The sequence below is a fragment of the Oncorhynchus clarkii genome, chromosome 5 (genome assembly GCF_045791955.1).
Source record: "Oncorhynchus clarkii lewisi isolate Uvic-CL-2024 chromosome 5, UVic_Ocla_1.0, whole genome shotgun sequence".
In the NCBI taxonomy this organism is placed as follows: domain Eukaryota; kingdom Metazoa; phylum Chordata; class Actinopteri; order Salmoniformes; family Salmonidae; genus Oncorhynchus; species Oncorhynchus clarkii.
In genome coordinates, this window is record NC_092151.1 from 25,882,332 (window position 1) to 25,909,972 (window position 27,641).

The window sequence follows — 27,641 nt, forward strand, 5'->3', positions numbered from 1 at the left end:
AAAATGGCAGTCGTGCCAAAATATCTCATCAGCCACCTGGTGGAAGGACTTTGTGGTTACGGGGCTCTTTCCCCTGTTGCCTCCAACATCCTCCAAATCCCACCAACATCAGACGCCTCAGAGCGCAACTGGTCCTTGTTTGAGAACACACACACCAAAGCACGCAACAGACTGACTAGCACAAGATTGGTGGCCATCTGGGCAAATTTGAGGCTTTTTGAGCCATCCTCAACAAGGTTGGAAAGTGACAGTGAAGATAAGGCCTCAGACTCTGTTCAGGAGGTGGACATTGAGGAGGTCCAGGGAGAAGACATGAGAGGAATACAATCAAAGCTTTAGTTTGTAGACTATCATTTTACTATCAATGTATGTTGAAAACATTTTTGGGAGATGCGATGGATCATAGGGGATCATTTAATATCCCCTTTCTTTTGTTGTTCAGTGAAATCACCCCGTGTGAAGAGTCAACTCATTTCATTAAAGTTCAATTTGTAACTAAATTGTTCTATTGGAAGGATTTAATAATTTGCAATTATGTCTACTTATGATAAGGTTAAAGGTATGATATGGTAAACATAACCAATGCAAAAAACATCTACGTTTAAATGGTTTTAATATCAATTTGCATATATATTTCCGCTAATTCCCACAGAAAGTTTCCAACTCTGAATATTCCCCAAAATGTGCAACTCTACACACTGTCATGCCAAACATGGTTGGCTTCACAATCAGATTTGGGTCCAGGCTAGGATGACTTGTGTTATAGTGAAGGAGGACTTACGAGTCACATAGTTCCAGGGGGACTTAAGCCTGACTCCTCTAGGAACACGAAACACAGTGCTGCTTTGTCCTCTCCGACTCACTGCCCAGATAATCAAACCAATGAGGAAATATGACAAAAATACACAAAGCCAGACCTCTACTTGAACTTTTTCATCTTCAATCCATCCAACATTCATCCCTTCTAACATTTCAATACTATTCTGAGGGGCATTAGTCTAATTCCGCAAATGTGTAGTTTTAGATTATACATTAGGGACATATGCAAAGTATCCTCATGTTGTAAAGCACTCCAGGGAAGAGTGTAAAATGGTAATAAATGCAAAAGTGTGTCAGAGGAAAAATGGGCTTATTTATTATCCTTCACTGCAGACCTGATAGAGGCCATGGGCCTGCCTGGGGGTAAAATAAAGCCATCTCCCTATAAACTGCAGGATTAATATTTGATCTTCAATAAAACGTGAGTGACGCTAACTCAGTGAGTGAAGGACGGGCATCTCAGAAAAGCCTGCTATATCGACCGCTCTAAAAATACAACTGCAGAATACATTTACGTTTCATGACCATCAACCAGAGCTTCGTTTCACGGAAGAGGTTTTCTTCCTACAGCTTGAACCAAAACACTACAGGCAGCGATCAACCAATTCACTGTGCCATACAGACAAAACCCAGTGCTCCAAATGAATGACCATTTTACATTTCACTGGACTCTAAGTGATTAAGTGAATAGGCTCCCTGTGTGAACCAATTGTGTATGGTGATTTACACTAATGCACTGTTTACTTGCTAGTCAGAACTGGGAAACTAACATTTTCATCTTGCTAACTGGTTGTAGTTATACCTGAGCCACGTTCAACCAGTCAGTAAGTCGGAAATTTCAGACATTTCCTAGCCCGTGAACGTGGCATTAAACTTACCCCAACATGAAGACACATGGCTCTATTTCTGTAGAGACAGATATATCTATTCCAACAAAATCCAGAGCTTTCACATGCTCTCTCCCCCATAAGGTCTGACTTAGACTGGACTTGACACTCAGGGCCTTAGGGAAAACATCTGGCTATGCCACGAGCAGGGTAAACAAAGCTGGTATTGGCAATCAACACATGAGCTTAACTCAAACATGTAGCAGTTCTGAAAGCCTTTATTCCCTGGTCTTGTGATGGTTAGAAAGTCTCTGGGCCTGTTCTAAACAAAGGTTGTAAACAGCGCATCTCAAGTCTGGCCAGACGAGTGGCCAAATCATAAACCTTAACCCATAACTTCTTCACCCTCCTTCCAACCCAACTTGACACAAAAATTGTATTTTGTCACATCGAGGTGGTCACGTGTCACCTACTCAGAGCATGAATTCCAAGTTAACTTGAAGACATCCTGACTGTTTGGGTAGAGACCCGTGGGAAGTCCCGTCAGGTCTTGCAGGGGTCTGAATTGGAATTCTCATAGTAGTTCTAGAAAGACAGGGCTAAGGCAGGGAAACCACATTAAAGGACCGATAGCGGAGCCTGACATCTGCTGAACCAATCAGAATAGGGTTAGAGACATAGACTCGCTTCAGAAGGGGCCTGTGCTGCCTGGTGGCCTGATTCAGAGTGCTTATAAACTACTAGTCTGCCATTGTGTGTTTCTTACCTGTATGGGAGAGATAGCAGCAGCGGGTGGGGTTTTCAGAGGGCTGGGGCTGAGGGGTGTACGGGCAATCGTTGTGGTAACTGCTGGCACGGCTGCTGTGGGGGAGATTGGGACAAGGCCTGCAGTGGAGGCGTTGTCAAAGCTCTTGATAAGGGTCTTGACGGTGGGAGAGGGCTCAGAGGAGGTAGAGGAGCGTCGGCTGAGACCCATGCCCTGCCTCAGGGCAGCTAGGTCCCTCTCAACCGCATTCATGTAGTTATACACCCTGCCCCTCTCCTCATCCTGCCTATAGAGACAGATAACAGATCACCAATATCTTTGACACAGGGAGAGATTGGCACACACACAAAGACCACATACTTCTTGATCTCCTCCAGCTCTTTGCTCATCTTCTCATTCTTCTCCTGTGTGTCCAGAAGGCGGCGCCGCAGATCCCCAATCTCCTCCTGAGCCTCTGACTTGATGTCGTTAGCGATGACCACCGCCGTCTGCAGGTCGGCCTGGAACTGACGCCACTCCATAGACTCCTCCTACAAGGGGAGATATGAACCGCACATGGACCACGGTCAAAAGTAGTGCATTACATTTACATCATGAGGCAGACGTTCTCATCCAGAGCATGATATGGAATAGGGTGTCATGTGGGATGCACCCATGGGCTTAATGCTACGGACCAGCAGACCACTTCTCATTATGACTGAGTGAAATGTCTTCACCGGATGTTCAATACAAGCTGAGATACAGCTGAGGCACAGGACTCCGTATTCCTCTAGCTCCCCAAACTGACCCGTAGCTTTCGATGCAGCATCTTGATCTCACGCTCCATGTCATGTTTTTGGTCCTGCAGTTTTTTGACGGAGCCTAAAAGAAAAAGAGAGTATGAATAATTAAATTAATGAATTGAGACGGGATAAAACGGTCTGACTAGGCTGTGTAGTAATGGTCCCACATTGCCACCTGGTGGTCACAGCAGCTTTATCATTGGTATATGATTCAGTATTGGTCCAGCATCGTTGGTGAACTCTCTGGATGAGCATATTATTCCCCATAGTCCCTTTTGCACATTTAACACTGATGTGTGTCTCCTAAAAGGCACTCTATTCCCTAAAAAGTTAACTACATTTGACCAGAAACCCATCGGCCTTGATCAAAAGTAGTGCACTAGGAAGGGAATAGGATATAGGGTGTTCACACAATTATTAATTAATACAATTAATGCATTCAAGGTTTATACTAATATGTCTATTCAATAGAAAATCCAAACCTAATTTCTCTACCGTACAGTACAGTGCATTTGGAAAGTATTCAGACCACTTGAGATTTTGTTACGTTACAGCATTATACAAAAATGGATTAGTCCCCGCCCTCCTCAATCAAACTTCTTCCATTTAAGAATGACATGGTGTTCTTAGGGACCTTAAATGATGCAGACATTTTTTGGTCCCCTTCCACTGATTTGGGCCTTGACACAATCCTGTTTCGGAGCTCTATGGACAAATGCTTCGATCTCATGGCTTGGTTTTTGCTCTGACATGCACTGTCAACTGTGGGACCTTATATAGACATGTGTGTGCCTTTCCAAATCATTACCAATCAATTGAATTTACCACAGGTGGACTCCAACCAAGTTGAAGAAACATCTAAGGTGATCAATGGAAACAGGATGCACCGGAGCTCAATTTCGAGTCTCATAGCAAATGGTTTGAATACTTACGTAAATAAGGTGGTTTTTAAAACATTTGCAAAAATGTCTAAAACCTGCTTTTGCTTTGTCATTATAGGGTATTGTGTGTAGATTGATGAGGAAAATAATGAATTTTATCTATTTTAGAATAAGGCTGTAACATGTAACAAAATGTAGAAAAAGGGAAAGGGTCTGAATACTTTCCAAATGCATATGTATATGGTTCAAAGGTTACCAGCGATTTACTCTGAGAATATAGCATGTTGAGTGAATGGAAAGTCTTCACAGGCATGATCATAAAGTGGGCGCTGCTCCACGGCAGAACGGCGATAACTTCAAAATGTCAACTGACAAGCTTGAGTTTGAGTGAAAACATGGAATCCGCTGAATACAAAACTAAATATGGACTAAATATATATTTATTTACAAAACCAAGACTGAATTTCAATATCCGCCCTCTGCGAAGACAATCTGTTCCTGTTTTTTTCTGTAGTCTTTCCCTTTAAAATCGCCATAGAAACAGCCCCTCTCACATAGATTGATTGCGGTTATAGGCAATGAAAGCCAAGGATCTGGAGGCGAAAACTTCTCCAAATGGTACTACTTCACATCACCACATATGAAGGACACAAGACCAAGAGCGGCTGTCCGAACTAACAACAGTCACAGCAACACTGTCAGGTACTAGTATATTAAGGTTATAATATTGTAGAGAACAATCTAAGACATAGGGAAAAAAATACATTTTGACATTTAATTTCGTAGCACCCTCTTGAATTACCCCGTTTTTCTCTACATTGTACTGCAGTGAGTGAACGCCCTATAGGATAGGGTGCAATTTGGGATGCAATCTAGTGTCCATCCACCACTCACTCTCCAGGTCTGTGATCACGAGGTTGTCGTGGAGTTTTACGGCTCGGTGTTGCTCCACCTCGTCCTCCAGCTCAAAGATGGTCTCCTTAATGTCTGAGACCTCAGTGTCCCTCTCCTCCAGCTCAGAACACTGATGGGCCAGGGCCCGCTTCTGCTCTGCTAGCTGCTTCTGCACCTCATCACGAAACGCACGGAAGTTCTCCTCCAGCTGACAGGAGAATGGGATACATAGGTGTATGCATAAGCACACATGTCATTACAGCACCAGTCAAAAGTTTGGACACACCTACTCATTCAAGGGTTTTTCTTTATTTTTACTATTTTCTACATTGTAGAAAAATAGTGAAGACATCAAAACTGTGAAATAACCCATATGGAATCATGTACTAACCCCCAAAAAGTGCTAAACAATTCAAAATATATTTTCTATTTTTTTCTTCAAAGTAGCCACCCTTTGCCTTGATGACAGCTTTGCACACTTTGCATTCTCTCAACCAGCTTCATGAGGTAGTCACCTGGAATGCATTTCAATTAACAGGTGTGCCTTTCTAAAAGTTCATTTGTGGAATTTCTTTCCTTCTTAATGGATTTGAGCCAATCAGTTGTGTTGTGACATGGTAGGGGTGGCATACAGAAGATAGCCCTATTTGGTAAAAGACCAAGTCCATATTATGGCAAGAACAGCTCAAATAAGCAAAGAGAAATGACAGTCCATCATTACTTTAAGACATGAAGGTAAGTCAATTCGGAAGATTTCAAGAACTTTGAATGTTTCTTAAAGTGCCGTCACAAAAACCATCACGCGCTATGATGAAACTGGCTCTCATGAGGACCTCCACAGGAAAGGAAGACCCAGATTTATCTCTGCTGCAGAGGATAAGTTCATTAGAGTTAACTGTACCTCAGAATACAGTCCAAATAAATCCTTCACAGAGTTCAAGTAACAGACACATCTCAACATCAACTGTTCAGAGGAGACTGTGTGAATCAGGCCTTCATGGTTGAATTGCTGCAAAGAAACCACTACTAAAGGACACCAATAAGAAGAAAAGACTTGCTTGGGCCAAGAAATAAGAGTAAGTGGAAAGTGGAAATCTGGCCTTTGGTCTGATGAGCCCAAATTTGAGATTTTTGGTTCCAACCGCCGTGTCTTTGTTAGACGCAGAGTAGGTGAACGGATGATCTCTGCAACGTCTGGTTCCCAGGCGTGAAGCATGGAGGTGGTGGTGTGATGGTGCTTTGCTGGTGACACTGTCTGTGATTTACTTGGAATTCAAGGTACACTTAACCAGCATGGCTACCACAGCATTCTGCAGCAATACGCCAGCCCATCTGGTTTACGCTTAGTGGGACTATCATTTGTTTTTCAACAGGACAATGACCCAAAACACACCTCCATGCTGTGTAAGGGCTATTTGACCAAGGAAAGTGATGGAGTGCTGCATCAAATGTCCTGGCCTCCACAATCACCCGACCTCAACCCAATTGAGATGGTTTGGGATGAGTTGGACAGCAGGGTGAAGGAAAATCAGCCAACAAGTGCTCAGCATACGTGGGATCTCCTTCATGACTGTTGGAAAAAAGCGTTCTTCATGAAGCTGGTTGAGAGAACGCTAAGAGTGTGCAAATCTGTCATCAAGGCAAAAAGGGTGGCTACTTTGAAGAATCTAAAATATATTTTTATTTGTTTAACACTTTTTTGGTTACTACATGATTCCTTGTGTTATTTTATAGTTGATGTCTTCACTATTATTCTACAATGTAGAAAATATAAAAAATAAAGAAAAACTCTTGAATGAGTAGGCGTGTCCAAACATTTGACTGTTACTGCACGCACATACATACCAACATAGGAATTGGGTAAAATACTAACACAAGACTGATGGAGAATCTGAAATGAAAGTATGTTACATATGAGAATGTGTGACCTTGCTGATATCGTCCTCCAGCCTGGCGGCCTCGTCGCGGGTGTGGTCCAGCTCCTCATGCAGCTGAGCAGACTCCGCCTCTGCCCTCTCCTTGTCCCTCCTCTCGCTTTCCAGCTGGTGGCGGATGTCCATCTTGTCCCCGGCATTGTGGATGGAGTAGAGGTCAGCCACCCTCTGTCTCTCCTGCTCCAGCTGGGCCCTGCATCGAGCCAACTCCACCTGCTCCCCCACGGCCGCCTCCCTCAGGACCTCCAGCTCTGTGGCCGCCACTGCCCTATCCCGGCGCTCCATCTCAGCCTGCCGCTCAGCCATGTGCACCCTCTCCTTTAGCGCTGATATCAGGCCCTGGGCTTCTGCGTTGTCCTGCTCCGCCATTTTCAGTGCCCCGCTCAGGTGCTGCTGCACCCCCAGCAGCTGCTCCCTCTCGAAGTGGGTCCCATCAGTCAGGTCCACGTAGCGACGCTCCAGCTCCAGGTAGCGGCTGCTCTTAGTGTCCTCCTCGTCGACCGGGGCATAGGCCACGCGGTGCTCGTCCAGCAGGCCCCGGAAGTAGTCCATCTGCTGGCCGTATAACTCCAGCCGGTCACCTTGCTGGCACAAGGAGTCTACCAGAATGACCCTCTCCTCGCCCAGCCTCTCGTTCTCTGTGCTTAGTTCCTGGGTGATCTGCTGCAGGTCGGCCAGCTCCTGTAGTGTGGCCTGGAGCTCCTCAGAGGTGCAGTGCTGGTTCTCCTCCATCTGGTGAATGCGCTCCGTTAGACAGGCCACCGACACCTCGCTGGTGTTGCCACTGCTGCCGCTACGGGAGCGCTCGCAGTTACTCGGTGGCCCGCCCTCTGACTCAGAGGAGGAGCAGCAGGCAGAGGCAGAACCAGAGGGGGCGTCCAGGGCATCATCGCTGGAGGTGATCGGCTGGTAGGCTTCGCTGCACTCGCTGTCGGCCGCCTCAGGGGAGATGGCTCGCCGGGGGTCCAGAAGGTCTTCATTGGAGCCGCAGGTAGAGCTGTGTGGGGAGACCCCATGTTGAAAAGGGGCCCGTTGGAACCCTCCATCTCTGCCACCGCTGGCTGGGGGAAGCTCTGGGCTGAGGCAGGAGCCTCGTGGGGCTTTGAGGGAGCAGTCCAGCCTCTGCTCCAGGGAGAAACCCATGGCATTGAGGCGGTCCTTCAGCATGCGGTTCTCACTCTTTAGCATGTTCAGTTCCACGCGGATCCCCTGGTTCTGGTCCTGCAGCAAGAGCAGGGTGGACTCAACGTCTGTATAGATGAGCGGAGTAGCTTCTTTCTTCTGTTCCTGTAGGGGCTCAGCCTCAGCAGTCTCCTCTCCCTCGCCCCTCTCTCTGCTCCCCCCATCCTCCTCAGGCAGGCCTAGCTGGACACGGATGGCCCGCAGCTCGGTGCGCAGGTGGAGGATCTCCACATCTTTGCTCTTGGCCAGGCCCAGCAGATCCTTCACCCTGCTCTCCAGGAGCGTCTTATTGCTGAGCTGCCCATCCGACCCGGACTTGCTCATACGGGACTCGGACTCAGTCATGGCCCGGCTGCGGACTCTCTTGGGCGGTGCCAAGGTGTCCGAGGGTCCGGAGAGCTTCCTGCTGGCGGTGCCAGTTCTGGAGCGTTCTCGCAGGCCCTCCCGGGATGAACCGGGCTCCTTCACCACAGAGGAGGTCCCACGCTTGCCTGAGGAGTACAATACAACACGTTACTGAAGGTAAAGAAGTTAGAGCTAATCACAAACCAGAGTATAGTCTGTTAGTAGCTCTATGGTTGATGTACCTGAGCTAATCACAAACCAGAGTATAGTCAGTCTGTTAGTAGCTCTATGGTTGATGTACCTGAGCTAATCACAAACCAGAGTATAGTCAGTCTGTTAGTAGCTCTATGGTTGATGTACCTGAGCTAATCACAAACCAGAGTATAGTCTGTTAGTAGCTCTATGGTTGATGTACCTGAGCTAATCACAAACCAGAGTATAGTCTGTTAGTAGCTCTATGGTTGATGTACCTGAGCTAATCACAAACCAGAGTATAGTCTGTTAGTAGCTCTATGGTTGATATACCTGAGCTAATCACAAACCAGAGTATAGTATGTTAGTAGCTCTATGGTTGATGTACCTGAGCTAATCTTTGTCTTGCCCTCTGGGTTGCTAGTACCTGTAGTGGAAGAGGTTGAAGAGTGGGCAGAGCTAGTCTTTGTCTTGCCCTCTGGGTTGCTAGTACTTGTAGTGGAAGAGGTTGAAGAGTGGGCAGAGCCAGTCTTCTTCGCCTTGGGAATAGTGCTGCTCCCAGCAGAGGCTCCACTTCCTACTGTTGTTGCTGATGACAAGTCATCGCTGCTCTTCGCCTGGCCAAAGAGAAAGATGATAGTTAACACACCACCTATTGGACCTATAAAGATAATCAGCTTCATGGTTGTTCTTAGTATGTAGCAAAAGTGCTCGTACGGTTATTTGTATGTGCCTTCTGCATTTGTACCTTAGAGAGTGGTGCGGTAGCGGAGGTCTTGGCCGTATTCTTGCCGGCTGTGCCCATGGTGGCGCCCTCAGGCTTGACTCTCTCCCCAGTCTGGGCCTTAGTGCCTGCTGCCGTGGCTTTGAATAGGCCGGCCACTGGCCTGGTCGTCTTCCTCATACTGGGCTCTAGGTTTCTCAGACATTTACAATGCAATCTGTGTGGAACAAAAACACACAAGCATACAGGAGTTAATAACAGGATGAGGTGGTAACGCATGCATCACAGAGGGTTTCTAGTTTCTCAGTCAGGAAAACATATTTCATTATTATGCCAAAATTAACATCAGTTAACAACAACTTACAACTAATGTAAATATTAAACCCACATAAAACGCAGCCTACAACTACAAGAATTATAGTAGGCAGCCCAACAGTCTAAAAACGAGTTTGTAAATCATTCATTTGAAATCAATTTCCAGAATAACCAATTAGCCTAGATTGCCTTTTGAAAAATCCAGTTAGTTACCTGATGCCTGTGGCAGTAGTTTTCTTGGGAGAACACGGTCTGTCATCTATGGGCTCGCTAGTAGCTAAGGAGTTGCTGTCTAGTCTGGAGTACGGACAAAATGACTTCACAGTTCTTCTGTGCTGTGGTCGATGCTATTTATGTTCAAACGCCAGCCAGCACTACATCCTTCTCAGACAGTGACTCACACAGATCACTCGAGGGAGCGGTCATTGGATTCAGATCTGAAAGCACACGAGGCGTGTGACTGGAGGTCTCAGGCCTGTAGCTAAAGTTGAAGTCGGAAGATTACATACACCTTAGCCAAAAACATTTAAACTCACTTTTTCACCACTTCTGTGAGAAAAAAAATATCCTAGAAAAATTACCCGTCTTAGGTCAGTTAGGATCACCACTTTATTTTAAGAATGTGAAATGCCAGAATAATATATTTAATTATCTATTTCAGCTTTTATTTATTTCATCACATTCCCAGTGGGTCAAAAGCTTACATACACTCAATTAGTATTTGGTAGCATGGCCAATTTTTCTGCCTCATGATGCCATCTATTTTGTGAAGTGCACCAGTCCCTCCTGCAGCAAAGCACCCCTATAACATGCTGCTGTCACCCCCATGCTTCACGGTTGGGATGGTGTTCTTTGGCTTGCAAGCCTCCCCCTTTTTCCTCCAAACATAATGATGGTCATTATGGCCAAACAGTTATATATTTTTTTCATCAGACCAGAGGACATTTCTCCAAAAGGTACAATCTTTGTCCCCATGTGCAGTTGCAAATGGTAGTCTGGCTTTTTTATGGCGGTTTTGGAGCAGTGGCTTCTTCCGTGCTGAGTGGCCTTTCAGGTTATGTCGATATATGACTCGTTTTACTGTGGATATAGATACTTTTGTACTGGTTTCCTCCAGCATCTTCACAAGGTCCTTTGCTGTTCTGGGATTGATTTGCACTTTTCGCACCAAAGTACGTTCATCCCTAGGACACAGAACGCGTCTCCTTCCTGAGCGGTATGACGGCTGCGTGGTCCCATGGTGTTTATACTTGCGTACTATTGTTTGTACAGATGAACGTGGTACCTTCAGGCGAAATTGCTCCAAAGGATGAACCAGACTTGTGGAGGTCTACAATTGTTTTTCTGAGGTCTTCGCTGATTTCCCCATGATGTCAAGCAAAGAGGCACTGAATTTGAAGGTAGGCCTTGAAATACATCCACAGGTACACCTCCAACTGACTCAAATGATGTCAATTAGCCTATGAAAAGCTTCTAAAGCCCAAGCTGCTTAAAGGCACAGTCAACTTAGTGTATTTAAACTTCTGACCCACTAGAATTGTGATTCAGTGAATTATAAGTGAAATAATCTGTCTGTAAACAATTGTTGGAAAAATTACTTGTGTCATGCACAAAGTAGATGTCCTAACCGACTTGCCAAAACTATAGTTTGTTAACAAGAAATTTGTGAAAAACGAGTTTCAATGATTCCAACCTAAGTGTATGTAAACTTCCGACTTCAACTGTAGCTGCCTCTTATCACAACATCACGAGGAGGTTGTACTGTAGCTGCAGCAGTAACAGTGGTCTGGGCAGGTCGACTGGGCCTTACGAGGCATGAGGAGCCTGTGTGTGCAGGCCTATAACGGTGCCCAGACAATATGAAAAAACACTCACTTCAGTTGGCTTATGTCTGAGATGGCGACCCTCTTTTTCTTCAATATAAGACTGATTATTCAAATTGATCAGGCTACTAGTCATCACCTAGAATCAAGCACATATTACCTGACTGACGAACAGTCTGTAAGTCCCCATTCCCAGATCAGTCTATTCATACCATAGATAAAGCTGGACTATTATAACCACTACCCTGCAATAGCACGCAAGATAGCTTTGAACATTTTTACAAAGACAGGTATAACCATAGTAACCATAACATTTCCTCTCCACAGCCCCCTTCCCTTATCTTTGAACTAGATCCGTTTGAACTGTGGACAAAGCAACTACATGTCTAGAGACACACCCAACCTAACAGACATCTGCCCACCCACATGGTTCACTGACAGAGTTGGGGCATCTAGTAAAAGGGAGTATCCTTGTAGTGCATCATGTTCAAACAACAAGAGGCAGGATATCAACACCACCCTGAGTCAGATCGTTTTTAGAAAGGCTTACTGAGGATGCAGCCAGACTCAGAATTGGTGGCAGTTGTGAAAAGCTCATCTTTCAGGCTCCTTCTGTAGAGTGAAGTGTTATGATAAAGTATCAGTACCAGAAGAATGTAGCCTTGTCTAATTGTTTTACCAAAAAAGGAAATACATAGCCTAAGCTACAGTAAATAAACATCCTGGGCTGGCCATGGTGAGCAAAATGATATTAGTACCAGACCGTCGGGGTAGAAATGTTTGCGCTGAAGATGGATCGGACAATAAGACTAGAAAATTATACCATAGCTGGAATTCTGGAGTTGAAGAGTAGAAGGAATGGGACGACAGGGTAACAACACTCAGTATGCACTAGCATAACTCAGTGTTGTGTGTAGGACATACTTTCTTCATTTGAAATGAGGGAGTAGCACACACACACAGACAACAGAACACGTATAGCCAACTCAGGAAAGGGCAGTCAGATACCAGATGTGTTTCTGTTGTTTCAAGTCCATGTGTTAAAAAGCTTTACCTGTTAACTGCAACATCAAATGCAACTGTTGGTCTGAAATATAGTCTATTCTTTTAAAGCTTTCTCAATGCACTCTTAGTCTACAACTTGAATCAGTTGCCTAAGATTAAAATCAAATTTGAAAATAATATGATCACAGTGGACAGCCCAAGGGTGAGCCAGCGTCTAATGACCGAGCCTGACCTTGAGTGAACAACTGACCTGGTAAAAGTCTGAGCTTAGGCTGGTGTCTTTGGATCCCCACTGAGTCTGGCTGACTGTAATTTCCTATTGACCTAATTAAAGCCAATACTAAATCAGACCAGATAGATACTGGAGGAAGTGAGAGGGGACTATAAATGCATCGTATGGTTTGTACAAGGCCTATATAGATTGGTGCTGCTGAGGGTGGAGACCAGACAAATGTTTGACACAAACACCAGGAAACAACCCTAGAAAGCAAAGAGAGACAGAGGTTGGAAGGGGGGGGGGGGGGGGGGGGGGGGGGTTGATATGTGGAGCTGGAAGAAAAGAGAGCAGATGAATGATTGCTGACTAACAGATTGAGTATTGCTTGAGTATGACTCTCAGTATTTTACACAGGACAGCTTGTAGGCCCTAACCCTGCTGAATTCCACAAATTAACCTTGTTCACTATGGCAGGGGTAGGATGCAGAGGTGCCAGGTTTTCAAAACACTGCTGTCTGTTTTAAGAGAGCAGCTGCACCATTATTTACAGCACCAGATGGCTCCTGACAGATCTCATATCAAGGTTTAATGGGCAGAACACTGTGTTGAGCATCACAGAAGAGGAATACATAAAGAATATTGTCACGAAAAGCCAGATCATCCACAAGGCAAGAAAAACATGATTCCAGTGTTTCCCCTATTTCCATTTAGCAGTGGCGCTGATTCACTGTCCATGCTACGGTTACATAGATGGAGAACAGGCCTAGGCTACATTTGCTGCTCCACAAGAATAAAACCACACTGACTGGATAGTCTCTCTACTGCCTCAAATTCCTCATCTTGCTCCTAAAAGCGATGACCCTATAACACTGGCCCTCCTCTCTTCTCCTTTTCCCCCATAGCTTTAATAACACAAGCTGAAACCCCTTCCCCCATGTCCAGGGACCTCACGCAGGTTTGGAGGAATGTTGGGGATTTTTGGGGACATTGTGTGGCCCGGAATGTGCTGCAGGCAGCAAAAGTCAATACCAGTTGTCTGCTCAATAAACTATGTTAATTGCTTGCCAGACTGTGATTTTTACTGCACCATGTCAAATGATCCTTCATGCCAGTTACTCTTTATTAATCTCAATCTATTCCAGGGTGCAGAATGCCACTAGAAGTAGCGAACTAATAAGGCTTAGTGTGACATGTAATGATCACAACAGTCCCAATATATATGTGGTGGTTGCAGCTAAATGAGCATGACTACTCAAGAGATACATCTCCTTCACATAGTGTGAAACATCACATGAATGATAAATAGTTTGACAGGTTACTGATAGTGGACACACTACCATGGCTGGCAGAACACACTACTATGATGTCAACCTTATTCTGACTTTATGCAATGTGATAGTATGGCTGCAATATAAATTGTGTCTCAATTTGGTCAAAATGAGTGGATCTTTCTTTACCCTAACCCTTCTCATCTTTGTTAGGAGGGGAGGAAAGTAACTAGCTAACGAAATTAAAAGACAACAGTAATGTTATTGTATTTTGTTATCTAGCATACTATTTAGTTACCTAGGTAGATATGTATTGTTTCTATACATTTTAATTATCAGACACTGCTGGCTCGATGAAGTTACTGTAAGGTTAGCTAGCTACGTTAACTCGTTAGCTAGCTAGCTAGCCACCTACAATACATGCAGCTAGCTAGTTACACACAAGCAATCACAATTTGAAAAACATCTAACACATTTTACCTGGAATTCTTTGGTAGAGATAATCGAATGACTCGGATACCATCGGTTACAATATGCAGTTATTCGTCATTTCATGCACTCCATCCTCAGCGTCCCTGCCCCTTGATATTCTCCATTGACAGGACACACAGCATGAGCATTCCCGATTAATGGTTGGAATTGTAGGACGTCGCTGACAGATCCCTCTCCACGTCCTTTTTGGAATGTAGCAAATTATATGGTGGGGGCCATTACGATGAGGGTCCTAAGTGTTGTCTGATGCACATGTCGAGGAAAACATGTGATAACAATGACATGTAGTGAATCTGTGATGTGGTGATATGTATGCGATCTGTAAAATCTAGTAGGGTCCAGGTCAAGATATGCTCAATTGAAGATATAAGGCATTGCCATATTTTTTTTTACATAGATACCGATTTTATTTAACATTTTGTGTACAGAGGCTGCAAATGCCTTCCAAACATGTATTTTCCTCAGACTACAGTATCCCTTTTTACAGACTCATGACATAACATGTATGTTGACCAGAATGAAATACATCTAAATTGAAAAACAGAAAAAAGGTCAAATGTATTTTTTTGTGGATGACCAGCAAGTACCATAATTTTAGCTTCACACAGTTAACTAGAAAATGTGGAATAAAACACACATATTCCCAAAATGTCAAAACATGGTTTCAGGTCATTTAAAATACGTTTAATAAGGGAGTGAATTATAATAAAGTATTGCCAGGCTCATGTCAACTTACAAGGACTGAAAGAATGAATATTCATTCATCATACAGTACTGAAATGCTAAAGTCGTACATAGAGTAATATATTCCATATTTTTAGACTTTAAAACATAGTACACATATTTAGAATAATCTTATGTTGACATTTTTGACTTCGTTATGAAAGAGGCAGGGTAAGTGACTAGCCCTGTGAAGAATCACACTGACAATCAATAACCAAGTTCTCGTTCAGTTGAAACCTAATTACTCAACTGTTTTATTAACATGATTAATCCTAAATGTATTGATGAACATCACAATAAATAAACCTAAGAACCCAATGCCTCTAGTATGATACATACAATACATATTGTACAACCATAAGACAAGGTTAGAGAGATGACTAACCTATATAAACTCAAATAACCTTCATCTTTCCTTGCAATTTTTTCTCTCCAAACCACAGAAAATGTCCTAAAGCATCACAGTGGGCAGTCTGGAGTAAAACCAAAAGGAACTGAAAGTGCAAGCCCCTCCAAATTAGATCATGTTTTGGATTAGTGACATGTTGATACATACAGTAGTTACAGTTAGGACAGCAGATGGTTACAAACTGTTTGGCAGTTGTTTGAAAAAACAAAGTACATCTTGCAAATGAACGATACACAGCATAGCATAGAGCCTTGAGAGATATTATCTACATATGAGTCATATAACATGACAGTGAATTTTGAAAGTGTCCTCCTTCTACAAGTATAGATACCACTTTGCTACTACTAATATATTGTTCCTTCAGATGAGGGTATTCAGCTCCGTAAATACAGTAGACTTCATTTTACACAGAACTGGAACAGAAAAGCTGAAAATGAGTTATTTTGCTAATGTTGACAGAGCTAAGGCAGAGTGAGGGTTATTGACTAAGCATCTGTGTGTCTGTCTCCTATGATTGCAAACATGAATTGGGCTTAGCTTGGCATCATAATATTCAGACAAGATCTCCCACACAGGCTAATAGTGCCATGAAGTGCGATACCAAACTCTACGTTCATGTATTGGTCTCAAAATAGGTGCCTTAAGGACAGGTCTGTTTTCTCAAAAGGCGAGGGAGACTACAGCACCCCAGTAAGTCTCCTTACAGCAATTCCACTGACACATTGAAATCCACGGCATACGTTCTGAATAAAAGCTGTGACGCAGAGGCACAATGGAGCAGAGCGGGTCACATTGAGCACTAATGATATAAATCAAAGAGATCTAAATGAATGGTGAATGCACTGCCTTTCTCTCTCATAACCAATGGCTTCCTCCATTGTACAGTTGTGTGTATGGGACATGTGAGGATATATTAGGACAAAATGTGTTACTAAAGTTATGACTATGGCTATTAACTGGAGCTGATTTAGTTGATATGTTAGCATATGGATAAGTCCGGATTTGAAACGTTATGTCTTAATTCTACTTTTTTTTTTTTTACAGCAAATCGTCCCATTATTTCATTCACTCACTCACGCATGTATGCACACGAATGTTGCATGTACAACCACACACTCAGATGCCAGATTTTACACTAGCTACTGACTACTGTACAGTCAAAACTGTCGGAAATGTCTCTGCTAACTTCAAAATGTCGGAGTTCTTCATGAAATCTCAGTAGTGCAGACAGTAGTACAGACTGAGTTAGTAAACACATTACTTGTTAACAATTATCCAGCCAGAATGAAATATCCTAACGTATTTTAAGCGTGGTTTATCAAAACCAAAACACTTGTTGGTCACTAAAATCCTGCTGCCCAATATAACAATATGTTTATGACAACACACAGATGAAAATAACTTGAATCAAACATGCCTACTACATGCCTGCAGATACTGAAATTAAAACCATTCTAATATAAATCTTCTCTTTTTTCCTTCTGAACAAAATATTCTAAGAGCGTTTTCTTTTCCATGGCCCTCCCTCCAGGCAGACCTGGAGGGAGAAGAGCTTAAGGAAGGGTGTGGAGGACAGTTAATGACAGCTGTCCAGCCACCCTCATAAATATGGGTGAGGAACAGATGGGTCACTTTCATTGAAAAGAGGATAAACAAGTATTCCTTCATAACATCAACAGAATGGTCCACTTTGGATAAGCATCCACAATTTAGCGCAACTTGTTTGAAACAGGTGAATTATTTTCATTTTCATGAGAATAACTGTCTCCACCGACACAGCTGTAGAGAGGAAACATGGTATTGTTGTTCTGTATACAACTAAATGTACTGTTTTGTATCCTACTTCAGTAACACATCAAGATTTCAGGGTGGGTGGTTAGGGACTGGAACACTCGAACAGATGAAGAGGGGTTGTGACATTGGCATTCAAAGATGGAGTGTTACCTTAATGATGGATACATGGCTAACATTAGGCTGGACAAAACAGCAGTTATTCCCACAACAAGGCTACATCCTAGTTACATAGGCAGCATATGATCTCCCATCACCTCAGACCTCCAGGACTCAAGTCTGTAACCTATACCACCTTCATCAAATCAAAACAAGCACATAGAAAAAAAAACATTGATTTCTGCCCCCCCCCCCCCATTTTTTCTTCATAAATTATAATCATAACAAATAAAACAATTACAGCATTATGTACATACTGTACTGCATCTGTAAATACAATAGTTTAATTTTATTCCAAACAACAGATCATTTTGGCAAGATCTCCTATGTTACCATGAGGACATCCCCGGACTAAGGATATGAACGCAGACAAACTCCTATGTTAGAAAATCTATTGCTTCCTGGGTATTTAAGCTGAGGACTACTTGAAACACAAAGAACACAAACAGAGGGAATTGCTTTATGGTCCAAACTGTAGGCAGTCTTATTATAACTGATAGATAATCTGTTTCTGTCAACTGTTCCTATTTCACAAATGCCTTTATTGCAGTCTCCCCGTCTCTGCCTTTGTCCAAGGTTTGTTTACCTTGTAAACACTTTGTTGTTGTTGTGAGTGGTGGATTCCTGGGACACACAAATAGACTGGTGATCCTGGCAGCTCTGGATGTTCCTCTTTAAAAGTCTTCAGAGAACCCAGATGTTCCTTTTCAACATAACTCTCGTAGCATTGTGGTCCTAATGTATCATGTGTAAAACATACGGTTGGAATCTCTTCAGCAGTGGATTAAGAAATAACTCAACATTTGAAAAGGCTAAACAAAACGCTGTGCAGGCCCTGCCTGTTTTTCTGCCTACAAAGCAGGAGCCAATAGCGACCAAAAAAAAGAAAAACCTTGGACACTCTTTTCCCCTACATGCTGATCAGACTCAAATTGAAGTGTTTCATTTATGGTTGCAGCAGGCATGTTCAATAGTGGCATTCATTCCGTACACCGTACACAAGCTGTGGAGCTTCGACATGAGAGCGAAGAGACAGAGCGAGAAGAGGAGGATATGATGCATCAGAGAGGCACAAAGAGTCACACTGGCTATTGGGTGTGATGTATTAATGCGTTATCATCATCAGATATGTGTGGTACAACAGAGGATTGGTGTCCGTCCACCCTCTTGTTCTCAGAGGGATGGTGGCGCCCTCTGCAAGCTATGTCCAGAATCAGTGCAGAATGCATCTCCTGCTGCAGTCCAGCAATGGCCATTCTCACTCTCAGTAGCCTTCCCAAATGGACATACTGTACTGTAGACTCAGTTTGAGTCGACGTCTCTATCACAGCCTCTCTCTCCCATTGTCATCATGATGGGAACCTGTGGAACACTACACTTCGGTGGAGAAGAGGATGCTCTGACGCTTACTGTCCGGCGTGGGGATGGTCTCCAGCTGGAGGAAGTACAGCAACACCTGGACCTGGAGGGACAGACGGACAGTTAGAGGGACCTCAATATCAAAGAAGAGGGATGGGGTGAGGGACAGAGACTATATCGCCTACCTGTGACATGACCTCCAGGGACCAGCTGTCTCCCATGCTGATAGGCTGCGTGGGGTTGGTGGGGATCTTGCTGTCCTTCTCTGCAGGCCGCAGCAGGGTGGGGCCAAACACCGTGGCCAGGTTGTGGAGGGACATCTTGTTGATGCTCTCCTTGTCAGCCACCCTGGGGAGCAGGGAGAGACAGAGGGTGAATGGTGGCTCATGATAATACACCAAGTGAAAGGACCTAATAATCACTGTATTACTTATTCAAAGAAAGAGTTTGGGATCTGCTTGTATCTAAATGCCTGTGTTTGTCTGTACATAGCTCTATGTCTCTGGTAGCGCTATGACTGTGGTAGCTCTATGTCTGTGGTAGGTCTATGTCTGTGGTAGCGCTAAGTCTGTGGTAGCTCTATGTCTGTGGTAGCTCTATGTCTGTGGTAGCTCTATGTCTGTAGTAGCGCTATGACTGTGGTAGCGCTTTGTCTATGGTAGTGCTTTGTCTGTGGTAGCTCTATGACTGTGGTAGCTCTATGTCTGTGGTAGCTCTATGTCTGTGGTAGCGCTATGACTGTGGTAGCGCTTTGTCTATGGTAGCGCTTTGTCTGTGGTAGCTCTATGACTGTGGTAGCTCTATGTCTGTGGTAGCTCTATGACTTTGGTAGCTCTATGACTGTGGTAGCTCTATGACTGTGTGTCTGTCTGTGTGTACCTCTTCAAGTGATCCAGAAGGAAGAGGAATGTGACCAGGTTGGGTTCTGGCAGTGACAGCAGTAGATTCAGCATGCAGCTCTCTTTGGCAACGCTGTCAGACAGGGCTGCAGACAGAGAGACAGACATTCACACATTAAACTGAGTGCTAAATTATACCATGATAATATTATACAGTGAGGGAAAAAAGTATTTGATCCCCTGCTGATTTTGTATGTTTGCCCACTGACAAAGAAATTATCCGTCTATAATGTTAATGGTAGGTTTATTTGTTGCTCAAGCAGAAGCACATTAAGGTCCTGGAGTGGCCTAGCCAGTCTCCAGACCTTAATCCCATAGAAAATCTGTGGAGGGAGCTGAAGGTCCGAGTTGCCAAATGTCAGCCTCTAAACCTTAATGACTTGGAGAAGATCTGCAAAGAGGAGTGGGACAACATCCCTCCTGAGACGTGTGCAAAGCTGGTGGCCAATTACAAGAAATGTCTGACCTCTGTGATTGCCAACAAAGGTTTTGCCACCAAGTACTAAGTCATGTTTTGCAGAAGGGTCAAATACTTAGTTCCCTCATTAAAATGCAAATCAATTTATAACATTTTTGACATGCGTTTATCTGGATTTTTTTTTGTTATTCTGTTCAAATAAACCTACCATTAAAATTATAGAGTGATCATTTCTTTGTCAGTGGGCAAACGTACAAAATCAGCAGGGAATAAAAAAAAAACTCCCTCACTGTAGGTACAGTACCAGTCAAAAGTACTCATTCAAGGATTTCTTTATTTGTACTATTTTCTAAATTTTACATTGTATAATAGTTGACATCACAACTATGAAATAACTCATATTGAATCATGTAGTAAGCAAAAAAAAGTTAAACAAATGTTATATTTGAGATTCTTCAAAGTAGCCACCCTTTGCCTTGACAGCTTTGCACACTCTTGGCATTCTCTCAACCAACTTCATGAGGAATATATTTCAATTAATTTGTAGAATATCTTTCCTTCTTAATGGGTTTGAGCAAATCAGTTGTGTTGTGACAAGGTAGGGACGGTATACATAAGATATGCCTATTTGGTAAAAGACTATGTCCATATTATGGCAAGAACAGCTCAAATAAGCAAAGAGAAACGACAGTCCATCATTACTTTAAGACATGAAGATCAGTCAATGCAGAAAATTTTAAGAACTTTGAAAAAAATGTCAAGTTGCTATAATGAAACTGGCTCTCATGAGGACCACCACAGGAAAGGAAGACCCAGAGTTACCTCAGCTGCAGAGGATACGTTCAATAGAGTTAACTGTACCTCAGATTGCAGCCCAAATAAATACTTCAGAGTTCAAGTAACAGACATCTCAACATCAACTGTTCAGAGGAGACTGCGTGAATCAGGCCTTCATGGTTGAATTGCTGCAAAGAAACTAGTACTAAAGGACACCAATAAGAAGAAGAGACTTGCTTGGGCCAAGAAACACAAGCAATGGACATTAGACTGGTGGAAATCTGTCCTTTGGTCTGAGTCCAAATTTTAGATTTTTGGTTCCAACCTCCGCGTCTTTGTGAGACGCAGAGTAGGTGAAAGGATAATCTCCACTAGAGGTCGACCGATTAGGATTTTTCAACGCCGATACCGATTATTGAAGGACAAAAAAAAGCAGATACCGGTTAATCAGATGATTTATATATATATATATTTGTAAATAAATGGCAATTACAACAATACTGAATGAACAATGAACAGTTTTATTTTAACTTAATATAATACATAAATCAAATCAATTTAGTCTCAAATAAATAATGAAACATGTTCAATTTGGTTTAAATATGGCAAAAACACAGTGTTGGAGATGAAAGTAAAAGTGCAATATGTGCCATGTAAGAAAGCTAACGTTTAAGTTCCTTGCTCAGAACATGAGAACATATGAAAGCTGGTGGTTCCTTATAACATGAGTCTTCAATATTCCCAGTTAAGAAGTTTTAGGTTGTAGTTATTATAGGACTATTTCTCTCTATACTATTTGTATTTCATATACTTTTGACTATTGGATGTTCTTATAGGCACTTTAGTATTGCCAGCCTAATCTCGGAGGTTGATAGTCTTGAAGTCATAAACAGTGCTGGGAATCAAGCATTGCTAAGAGCTGCTGTTTGAATGAACGCTTACGAGCCTGCTGCTGCCTACCACCGCTCAGTCAGACTGCTCTATCAAATATCAAATCATATACTTAATTATAATATAATAAACACACAGAAATACGAGCCTTTGGTCATAAATATGGTGAAATCCGGAAATTATAATTTCGAAAACAAAACGTTTATTCTTTCAGTGAAATATGGAACCGTTAGGTATTTTATCTAACGGGTGGCAATCCTAAGTCTAAATATTGCTGTTACATTGCACAACCTCCAATGTTATGTCATAATTATGTAAAATTGTGGCAAATTAATTACGGTCTTTGTTAGGAATAAATGGCCTTTCAATAGTTCGCAACGAGCCAGGCGGCCCAAACTGTTGCATATACCCTGACTCTGCTTGCACTGAACGCAAGAGAGGTGACACAATTTCCCTAGTTAATATTGCCTGCTAACATGAATTTCTTTTAACTACATATGCAGGTTAAAAAATATATACTTGTGTATTGATTTTAAGAAAGGCATTGATGTTTATGGTTAGGTACATTGTTGCAACGATTGTGCTTTTTTCGCGAGTGCGCTTTTGTTAAATCATCACCCGTTTGGCGAAGTGGAAGTAGGCTGTGATTTGATAATAAATTAACATATATGATTATATGCAACACAGAACAAGCTAGTTAACTTAGTAATATCATCAACCATGTGTAGTTAACTAGTGATTATGTAAAGATTTATTGTTTTTTATGAGATAAGTTTAATGCTAGCTAGCAAGTTACCTTGGCTCCTTGCAGCCACAAGGTCCTTTTGATGCTGCACTCGCGTAACAGGTGGTCAACCTGCCACGCAGTCTCTCCGTGGCTTGTAATGTAATTGGCCATAATTGGCGTCCAAAAAGGCAGATTACCGATTGTTATGAAAATTTGAAATCTGCCCTAATTAATCGCCCATGCCGATTAATCGGTCGACCTCTAATCTCCACATGTGTGGTTAGCACGTGAAGCATGGAAGAGGAGGTGTGATGGTGTGGGGGTGCTTTGCTGGTGACACTGTCAGTGATTTATTTGGAATTCAAGGCACACTTAACCAGCATGTCTACCACAGCATTCTGTAGCGATACACCATCCCATCTGGTTTGCGCTTAATTGGGAAATGACCCAAAACACACCTCTAGGCTATTTGACCAAGGAGAGTGATGGAGTGCCGCATCAGATTATCTGGCCTCCACAATCACCGCAGAGTGAAGGAAAAGCAGCCAACAAGGGCTCAGCATAGGTGGGAACTCCTTCAAGACTGTTGGAAAAGCATTCCTCATGAAGCTGGTTGAGAGAATGCCAAGAGTGTGCAAAGCTGTCATCAAGGCAAAAAAGGTGGCTACTTTGAAGAACTTAACACTTTTTTGGTTACTGCATGATTCCATGTGTTATTTCATAGTTTAGATTATTCTACAATGTAGAAAAGAGTAAAAATAAAGAAAAACCCTGGAATGAGTAGGTTGTGACTGGTACTGTATAAGTGGCTGTTGGCCCTGTCAAAGGTCTGTGACTGACCAATGCCTCCTGCGAAGTTGGGGTACAGGTCGTCAGTGAAGAGGGGTTCTGGCAGCTCTCTGAAGTACAGCTTCAGAGTCCCGGCAATGGCGTTCACATCCATCTCACTCATCATCACAGACACGTCTTTGTTGTCTGTGGGAAAGATGGCAATGCTCAGAAAGACAGGTAGAAAGTGTAGCCATGGCAACAGCGGATGGGGTGGTAGCCAGCCTCTGTTATTTCTGCCATTCACAAAAACACACTGCACCTCAGATCATTGGCAGTAATACATTGGCTGAGGACGCAACATGCCCCCCAAACTAAGCTGTACATGTCATAATCAGAGAAATCACCACACAGGAGTGCACACACACAAACGTCCCTACACACGCACACAAATACACAAAATGCTAACACTAGCACACCCAAACATAGGAATTAGTAAGCCTACACAAGAAAATAAACTGGGTTAAGCACCCAAACTTGACATATGGAAAATGTACCCATGATTCCCAACAATGGAGCACCATAATCAGAAGTTGACCTAAGGGACAGAGCAGGGTAAGGCACATTGACTCTACAGTAGTCAGTCCAATAGACTTGAATTTGCAAGGGAGTGCACAGAGAGGCTAGCCTGATGGAACCGGCCTGATTGCGGCATTCATTACTGTATTTCACTTCACGTATCAAGGCTGGTTCCACCAAGCTACAGAAAGTCCACAGAGAGTATGCCATATGCTATACTGTAGCCTTTTCCCACTTCCAAGGCCTTGGTACTCACTGGTGTCGAAGGCAGCCTTCAGGACCTGGATGTCTGTAGCCACCCCTGAGACTCGGTAGATGCCCACCTCCTCCATCCCCCTCCGCTCAATCTCCTCCAGACACTGTCTGACAATATAGGGCACCTTGGAGTGCTCCCGTCTGGCATGGGGAAACAGACAGACAGACATGAATAGACAGTCAGACAAATAGACAGTCAGACAAATAGACAGACAGACAGACATGAATGGACAGACAGACAGTCAGACAAATAGACAGACAGACAGACATACAGACAGACAGACAGACAGACAGACAGACAGACAGACAGACAGGAATGGAAAAGACAGAGACAGACAGACAGTCAGACAGACAGACATGAATGGACAGACAGACAGACAGACATGAATGGAAAAGACAGAGACAGACAGACAGACAGACAGACAGACAGACAGACATGAATGGACGGACAGACAGACAGACATGAATGGACAGACAGACAGACAGACAGACAGACAGACAGACAGACAGACAGACAGACAGACAGACAGGAATGGAAAAGACAGAGACAGACAGACAGTCAGACAGACAGACATGAATGGACAGACAGACAGACAGACATGAATGGAAAAGACAGAGACAGACAGACAGACAGACAGACAGACAGACAGACAGACAGACAGACAGACATGAATGGACGGACAGACAGACAGACATGAATGGACAGACAGACAGACAGACAGACAGACAGACAGACAGACAGACAGACAGACAGACAGACATAGCATACCATGTGGATATTTTTCTGTTGGATGCACCGTTGCACACTAATTGCATCTTTAAATGTAATAGTATCAAAAATATGTGAGCAATTATTAAAACAACAAAAAACATTCCCACTGACAATGAGGTGTACTGCTGGCTGTCACTGCATTGTTGTCGTATGTGAACGCAAAATATAAACACACATTGACTTCGTACTTTATCATGTTTATTATTATCACAACTACCGCTGTGTGTTTTGTTGTGAGTTCACGGACTACAGCGTGCAGGTCGAGCTGGCACTGGCCGGCAGCTCTGCAGTGATGTTTGTTCTCTGTTGGTGTTATTGGTGACATGCTGTCTCTCCAGCCTTAACTGGCCATGCTGTTTAACCTTATTAGTCCTCTCGTTACTAGCAATCCTCATTAGCATCACTCACCAACATTGGCAACAAACCTAACCTCAACTGCTCTCTCTCTCTCCCTCTCCCCTCTGTCTGTCTGTGTGCCCACTGCCCACTGTACCCAGAGCCTACTGCCCATAGTGACCGTGCCGCTGCTGCCAACCGTCCTGCGGAGCATGCTACCAGGCCATGCCAGGTGAGGCCAGGGGACAACTGAGGGACTGTCTGAGGATGGGTACACCACCTGCCAGGTGTCTGCTCGGTGCCCCATGCCAAGGGCCATTAAGACAGTATCTCCATAGATAGACACTACCAAAGTATGCATCACCAAAGTGTGCACCATAGGAACACTCAGAGTCTGTGTAGAGTAAAGTAGTAGCCACAACCAATACTACTTACAAGACCATAAAAGACCACTCTGTATCAATCTAACTGCAGCAAAAGGGAGATCTAGTGGTGGAGGGGCAAACAAGGCAAAAAGGCACGTGAAGAGTAACATCATTGTTTATATTGATTTAGGACTAAAGTACAACCACTCAAGATTCAAAGACTTACACAGTATATTCAGTATACATGAACTAGGTCAACCTGGGAGGTACATCACTCATTTATGCTAAGCAAGTGTAGTGTACAGGTCTGTATTAGTGTCTGGTATGATTCTAGACTAATTGTATGCCTAGGGCCTCAGAGCTTGTGTGTATTTTCCAGTAAGGAACCCCCCTTCTGTAAAAACCAAGCAAATCTCTCCTTTGTTGCTTGGTTATTCTCAGACAGTGTCCCAAATGGCACCTTCCTCCTTACATAGTGTACTACCTTTGACCATGGCCCATAGCTCTCTGGTCAAAAGTGGTGCACTATATAGGGAGTAGGGTGCCATTTGGGAAAAAATCAGAGGTTTGCAAGATGCTTTGCCAGACTTTTTGTGATCTCTTATCAGACTGAAGAAGGGGAACAGATCAGTTCCTGACCAGGGCTGGTGCATGGGGGAGTGAGTGAGTCGTGACATGGAAATGTAGCTGGGATTATCTGGATTGAAAGGCTCACAATCGCCACAGGGGGTCCTGTCCGTCCCTCTACCTCCCTTCTCTCCTCCCTCCTCCTTTCCTCAGAGAGATTCTCTGGCTGTGTTACAGCAGGCTTTCTGCATGGTTACCATATACAGTTGAAGTCAGAAGTTTACATACACCTTAGCCAAATACATTTAAACTCAGTTTTTCACAATTCCTGACATTTAATCGTAGTAAAAATTCTCTGACTTAGGCTAGTTAGGATCACCACTTTATTTTAAGAATGTGAAATGTCAGAATAATAGAACAGAGAATTATTTATTTAAGCTTTTATTTCTTTCATCACATTCCCAGTGGGTCTGAAGTTTACATATTCTCAATTAGCATTTGGTAGCATGGCCTTTAAATTGTTTAACTTGGGTCAAACTTTTCGGGTAGCCTTCCACAAGCTTCCCACAATAAGTTGGGTGAATTTAGGCCCATTCCTCCTGACAGAGCTGGTGTAACGGAGTCAGGTTTGTAGGCCTCCTTGCTCACACACGCTTTTTCAGTTCTGCTCACAAATGTTCTATAGGATTGAGGTCAGGGCTTTGTGATGGTCACTCCAATACCTTGACTTTCTTGTCCTTAAGCCATTTTGCCACAACTTTGGAAGTTTGCTTGGGGTCATTGTCCATTTGGAAGACCCATTTGCGACCAAGCTTTAACTTCCTGACTGATGTCTTCAGATGTTGCTTCAATATATCCACATAATTTTCCTGCCTCATGACGCCATCTATTTTGTGAAGTGCACCAGTCCCTCCTGCAGCAAAGCACCCCCACAACATGCTGCTGCCACCCCCATGCTTCACGGTTGGCATTGTGTTCTTCGGCTTGCAAGCATCCCCCTTTTTCCTCCAAACATAACGATGGTCATTATGGCCAAACAGTTCTATTTTTTTTTTATCAGACCAGAGGACATTTCTCCAAAAAGTACAATCTTTGTCCCCATGTGCAGTTGCAAACGGTAGTCTGGCTTTTTTATGGCGGTTTTGGAGCAGTGGCTTCTTCCGTGCTGAGCGGCCTTTCAGGTTATGTCGTTGTAGGACTAGTTTTACTGTGGATATAGAAACTTTTGTACTGGTTTCCTCCAGCATCTTCACAAGGTCCGTTGCTGTTGTTCTGGGATTGATTTGCACTTTTCGCACCAAAGTACATTCATCTCTAGGAGACAGAACGCGTCTCCTTCCTAAGCGGTATGACGGCTGCGTGGTCCCATGGTGTTTATAC

At 43.4% G+C, this 27,641-nt stretch overlaps 2 protein-coding genes across 3 annotated transcripts in view; both read right to left on the minus strand.

Annotated features, from left to right (window-relative positions):
• Positions 1 to 14,585, minus strand: part of LOC139408572 (cytospin-A-like) — a 40,549-nt gene extending 25,964 nt beyond the window's left edge. Inside the window, exons 1-8 of one of the 2 annotated variants that reach the window (XM_071152626.1) lie at positions 14,455 to 14,585; positions 9,371 to 9,563; positions 9,116 to 9,239; positions 6,898 to 8,576; positions 4,970 to 5,177; positions 3,200 to 3,273; positions 2,773 to 2,942; positions 2,413 to 2,698 (exon numbers count right to left, since the gene is read on the minus strand). In XM_071152626.1, the coding sequence (XP_071008727.1) occupies positions 2,413 to 2,698; positions 2,773 to 2,942; positions 3,200 to 3,273; positions 4,970 to 5,177; positions 6,898 to 8,576; positions 9,116 to 9,239; positions 9,371 to 9,526 (2,697 nt within the window). In that variant the 5' untranslated portion in view covers positions 9,527 to 9,563; positions 14,455 to 14,585. Of the gene's footprint in view, positions 1 to 2,412; positions 2,699 to 2,772; positions 2,943 to 3,199; positions 3,274 to 4,969; positions 5,178 to 6,897; positions 8,577 to 9,010; positions 9,240 to 9,370; positions 9,564 to 14,454 lie in introns of both variants that reach the window. The other variant, XM_071152625.1, reaches the window with a different exon arrangement.
• A 263-nt stretch (positions 14,586 to 14,848) lies between these two features.
• LOC139408573 (breakpoint cluster region protein-like) overlaps positions 14,849 to 27,641 on the minus strand; it is a 119,166-nt gene continuing 106,373 nt past the window's right edge. Inside the window, exons 19-23 of the mRNA XM_071152627.1 lie at positions 24,223 to 24,362; positions 23,460 to 23,594; positions 19,787 to 19,892; positions 19,093 to 19,255; positions 14,849 to 19,010 (exon numbers count right to left, since the gene is read on the minus strand). Of these exons, the coding sequence (XP_071008728.1) occupies positions 18,921 to 19,010; positions 19,093 to 19,255; positions 19,787 to 19,892; positions 23,460 to 23,594; positions 24,223 to 24,362 (634 nt within the window). The 3' untranslated portion in view covers positions 14,849 to 18,920. The remainder of the gene's footprint in view (positions 19,011 to 19,092; positions 19,256 to 19,786; positions 19,893 to 23,459; positions 23,595 to 24,222; positions 24,363 to 27,641) is intronic.